The sequence below is a fragment of the Nansenia antarctica genome (genome assembly GCF_963989245.1).
Source record: "Nansenia antarctica genome assembly, chromosome: 7".
NCBI lineage: Eukaryota > Metazoa > Chordata > Actinopteri > Argentiniformes > Microstomatidae > Nansenia > Nansenia antarctica.
In genome coordinates this window covers 3,016,996-3,021,995 of record NC_137677.1, presented here as the reverse complement: position 1 = coordinate 3,021,995, position 5,000 = coordinate 3,016,996, and the positions used below count along the sequence as shown (strand labels likewise).

The following is a 5,000-nucleotide window of genomic DNA, read 5'->3' as shown; positions in this document are numbered from 1 at the left end:
ACAGTTAGTTCCGACCAAGTAATTTGATTGGACAAGAGGCATTCCATGAGTGCTGATATACAGTATAACAGCACTGGGACCTTTAACTATATGTATCACTCCGAAATGACCGTTAATACAAAGTAGCTCGCCTGCAGATGTTTGTGTTCAGGTTACTAGGCAACAACAGTCCAGTTGCGGAACTATCTTTTGTTGACGGAGCCAAAATAAATGATTAAATAAACAAACAAATCATAATCTGTTGTCACTTATTACTGTTAAGTAATAAATTGCGCTGTAGAACTGTTGTATAAAAGCAATATCACACTCGAAGTGAAGGCCTGCGGCCTCGTACCTACGACCGAATCACAGCCGTGCTGATATTCAGTATAACAGCACTCCCTCTGGTGTGATATTGCTTAAATAACATACAATACTGCTTAATGAGGCCATATGGTCACAAAGTAAATCCTTCTCATTGTTCAGTAAATAAACATGATATCTATAACAATGAAAGCTATCATGTCCCCCATGCCTCTCAGACCAACTGACGCGCACGCACGCACTCACGCACGCACCTACACACACACACACACACACACACACACACACACACACACACACGCACGCACGCACGCACGCACGCACCTACACACACACACACACACACACACACACACACACACACACACACACACACACACACACACACACAGGTTGTCTAATCACATTGGGTATGCAGCCAAACCTTTGGGGTATAATGTAGTGGATGAATGTAGTGGACATTATAGATCAGAATAGCTCAGCACTTCTGGGAAGGTGTGGATCAATGGAGCATCTTTCTCTGCTGTCCCAGCTCAACACACTTCTCTAACATGTCTCTAACTGTGTGTGTGAAAGTAGTTCATCATGTGTTTCTCTGAGTGACACCACAATAACACAATAGCACAATAACACAATAGCAGATGGTCAACGGTCAGCAAGACCAGGGGGGTGGCAGGGGGTGAGAACAATGTGTGTGTGTGGGGGTGTGTGTGTGTGTGTGTGCGTTTGTCTGCGTGTGTGTTTGCGTGTGTCTGTGCGTGTGTGTCTGCGTGTGTCTATGCGTGTCTGTGCGTGTGTGTCTGCGTGTGTGTCTGCGTGTGTGTGTGTGTGTCTGCGTGTGTGTCTGCGCGTGTGTCTGTGTGTGCCTGTATGTGCCTGCGTGTGTGCCTGCGTGTGTGCCTGCGTGTGCGTCCGCGTGTGTGTCTACGCGTGTGTCTGCGTGTGTGTGTGCGTGTGTGTGTGTGTCTGCGTGTGTATCTACGTGTGTGTCTGCATGTGTCTGCGTGTGTGTCTGCGTGTGTGTCTGCGTGTGTGTCTGCGTGTGTGTCTGCGTGTGTGTGTCTGCGTGTGTGTGTGTGCAATCACTTACAGTTGGTGATGTCAGGGGGGGCGTAGCTGTCGTTCATGAAGACACTGTTGGGTTTCGCCACTTTCAGGTAAACCACGTCGGGGGTGTTTTTCAAGGCCGCCACGGCCTCCTCGTGACTCACCTCCTCCAGGCAAGCGCTGTTCACCTGGAGGCGAACACAACACAACAACCAACTAGACATCAACCTCTGAGGGGAATCGGAACAGGTCAAGAACACCAATCTACACTAGTATACCAGGGTTCGACAGTAACGCTTTTTTACTTGTCCGGAGCAAGTAAAACATTCGCCGTGTTTGTTTGCGTGAGCCCGACGACGCTGCTAGATCCTGGATATGTTTACCTGTGTGCAGGAAGAACAACAGACAGCGCAGGCGCCAGACTAGACTAGATGATCGTGGAGTGAAGATATTATCAAAGCGTACGCGCCTGTCGATCACCCATCCGCTTTGATAATATCTTCACTCCACGATCATCTAGTCTAGTCTGGCGCCTGCGCTGTCTGTTGTTCTTCCTGCACACAGGTAAACATATCCAGGATCCAGCAGCGTCGTCGTGCTCGCGCAAACAAACCTGGCAAGTTTTTTACTTGCTCCGGGCAAGTAAAAAAAGCGTTACTGTCGAACCCTGTATACTATTTGAGAGGTCAACTGGCAGGGATGGTCTATATATAGACAGAATAAAAGAGAGGGTCTCATTAGCTTATATTTGGATCAAGCGGATCCGTCTGAATAAATGTCTGGCTCAGCATTAGTGCCTAACCCTAACCCTAATGGCCTTCAAGATGATTAAAGGAACTGTGGGAGACCTCCTGTCATCACAGGCCATCAACAGCCTACTACTCCCCATTACACATCCCTTTAACAGTCTACTCTCCATCACACATCCCTTTAACAGTCTACTCCCCCATCACACATCCCTTTAACAGTCTACTCTCCCATCACACATCCCTTTAACAGGCTACTCTCCATCACACATCCCTTTAACAGCCTACTCCCCATCACACATCCCTTTAACAGCCTACTCTCCATCACACATCCCTTTAACAGTCTACTCCCCATCACACATCCCTTTAACAGCCTACTCTCCCATCACACACCCCTTTAACAGGCTACTCTCCATCACACATCCCTTTAACAGTCTACTCTCCATCACACATCCCTTTAACAGCCTACTCTCCATCACACATCCCTTTAACAGTCTACTCTCCATCACACATCCCTTTAACAGTCTACTCTCCATCACACATCCCTTTAACAGTCTACTCTCCATCACACATCCCTTTAACAGTCTACTCTCCATCACACATCCCTTTAACAGTCTACTCTCCCATCACACATCCCTTTAACAGGCTACTCTCCATCACACATCCCTTTAACAGTCTACTCTCCATCACACATCCCTTTAACAGCCTACTCTCCATCACACATCCCTTTAACAGTCTACTCTCCATCACACATCCCTTTAACAGTCTACTCTCCATCACACATCCCTTTAACAGACTACTCCCCCATCACACATCCCTTTAACAGTCTACTCCCCTCACACATCCCTTTAACAGTCTACTCCCCATCACACATCCCTTTAACAGCCTACTCTCCATCACACATCCCTTTAACAGTCTACTCCCCATCACACATCCCTTTAACAGTCTACACTCCATCACACATCCCTTTAACAGTCTACACTCCATCACACATCCCTTTAACAGTCTACTCTCCATCACACATCCCTTTAACAGTCTACTCTCCATCACACATCCCTTTAACAGCCTACTCTCCATCACACATCCCTTTAACAGCCTACTCCCCATCACACATCCCTTTAACAGCCCTACTCTCCATCACACATCCCTTTAACAGTCTACTCTCCATCACACATCCCTTTAACAGTCTACTCTCCATCACACATCCCTTTAACAGCCTACTCTCCATCACACATCCCTTTAACAGCCTACTCTCCATCACACATCCCTTTAACAGTCTACTCTCCATCACACATCCCTTTAACAGTCTACTCTCCATCACACATCCCTTTAACAACCTACTCTCCATCACACATCCCTTTAAGAGCCTACTCTCCATCACACATCCCTTTAACAGCCTACCTCTCCTCACACATCCCTTTAACAGTCTACTCCCCATCACACATCCCTTTAACAGCCTACTCTCCATCACACATCCCTTTAACAGCCTCCTCCCCCTCACATATCCCTTTAACAGTCTACTCTCCATCACACATCCCTTTAACAGCTCTACTCTCCATCACACATCCCTTTAACAGCTCTACTCTCCATCACACATCCCTTTAACAGCTCTACTCTCCATCACACATCCCTTTAACAGCCCTACTCTCCATCACACATCCCTTTAACAGCCTCCTCCCCCTCACATATCCCTTTAACAGCCTCCTCCCCCTCACATATCCCTTTAACAGCCTCCTCCCCCTCACATATCCCTTTAACAGCCTCCTCCCCCTCACACACCCCTTTACCACCTCACCAATACTTCATGACACACAGGCAGACATTGAGAGACACATGCATGTTTGAAGTGAAAATACTTGAACATGGGTTATGATGCTGGGCCATGGGATGTAGGGGACGTGGACTTACAGCCATGAGTTTGTCTCCGATCTGCAGCCTCCCATCTTTGTGCGCGGCCCCCCCCTCGATGACCTTGGTGACGTAGATGCTGTTGTCTCCTGGTATGTGCTGGTTCCCTACGCCCCCTGCGATACTGAAACCAAGCCCTGCGAGGGGGGGGGGGTGGGGGGAGAGAGAGAGAGAAGGGGAGGGGGAAGCACAGGGGAAAAAAGGATGGATGATGGAGGGGGGATGAGGGAGTGCAGGAGATAAGAAGAGTTGTACAAATTGTGACGTTAGAATTATAAGGTTCTATCTCAATTTTTGTCAGAATTGAGTTTTTTACATAATCTGATCAATTAGGTGTTTATTAATGCCTGCGTGGTGTTATTTTTAAAATGTTGAAATCTTTGAGCTAGTAATTAATCAAATACAAAGGTTCCAAAACATAATGGAATGTAAAAACTTTGACGCTCAATATGTCTGAACTGCCCTAAACGGAGATAGAACCTTATAATTCTAAGCTCAAGAAATGTGAGTTATCAAAGGTGTAAGGTCATAACAGACAGGTAATAAATATAAGTCTGATACTAATATATCATGTTACAATACACAGACACACCTCCATAGGTGGTGATTCAGGCCATCTCACCTTTAGGACCTTTGACTAGTTTGAGCTCCAGGATTTTCTCGGTGAGCGATTTCCTTCTCCTGACGTAGAGCCTGACGATGCAGCCGGCCTCCTTCAGCGCCTCCACGGCCTTACTGTGGGTCACGTCCCTCACGTCCACCTCGTTCACCCGCAGGATGCAGTCGTTCACTCTGAGAGGGACGAGAACACACAACGTTCTGAGAGGGAACTAGAACACAGAACACTCTGAGAGGGAGGCGAACACAGAACACTCTGAGAGGAGAGGAGAACACAGAACACTCTGAGAGGAGAACACAGAACACTCTGAGAGGAGAACACAGAACACTCTGAGAGGGAGGAGAACACAGAACACTCTGAGAGGAGAGGAGAACACA

General features: G+C 47.4%; 2 protein-coding genes across 2 annotated transcripts in view; one reads left to right on the top strand and one right to left on the bottom strand.

The window, feature by feature from the left end:
• The window catches only part of cp (ceruloplasmin), a 423,180-nt gene that overhangs the window by 243,968 nt on the left and 174,212 nt on the right, over nt 1–5,000 (top strand). The gene's annotated exons all lie outside the window — the stretch shown is intronic.
• Nucleotides 1–5,000, bottom strand: part of dlg1a (discs large MAGUK scaffold protein 1a) — a 165,170-nt gene that overhangs the window by 50,618 nt on the left and 109,552 nt on the right. The window contains 3 exon segments of the mRNA XM_080535992.1: nt 1,394–1,538; nt 4,005–4,141; nt 4,627–4,796. Of these exon segments, the coding sequence (XP_080392118.1) occupies nt 1,394–1,538; nt 4,005–4,141; nt 4,627–4,796 (452 nt within the window).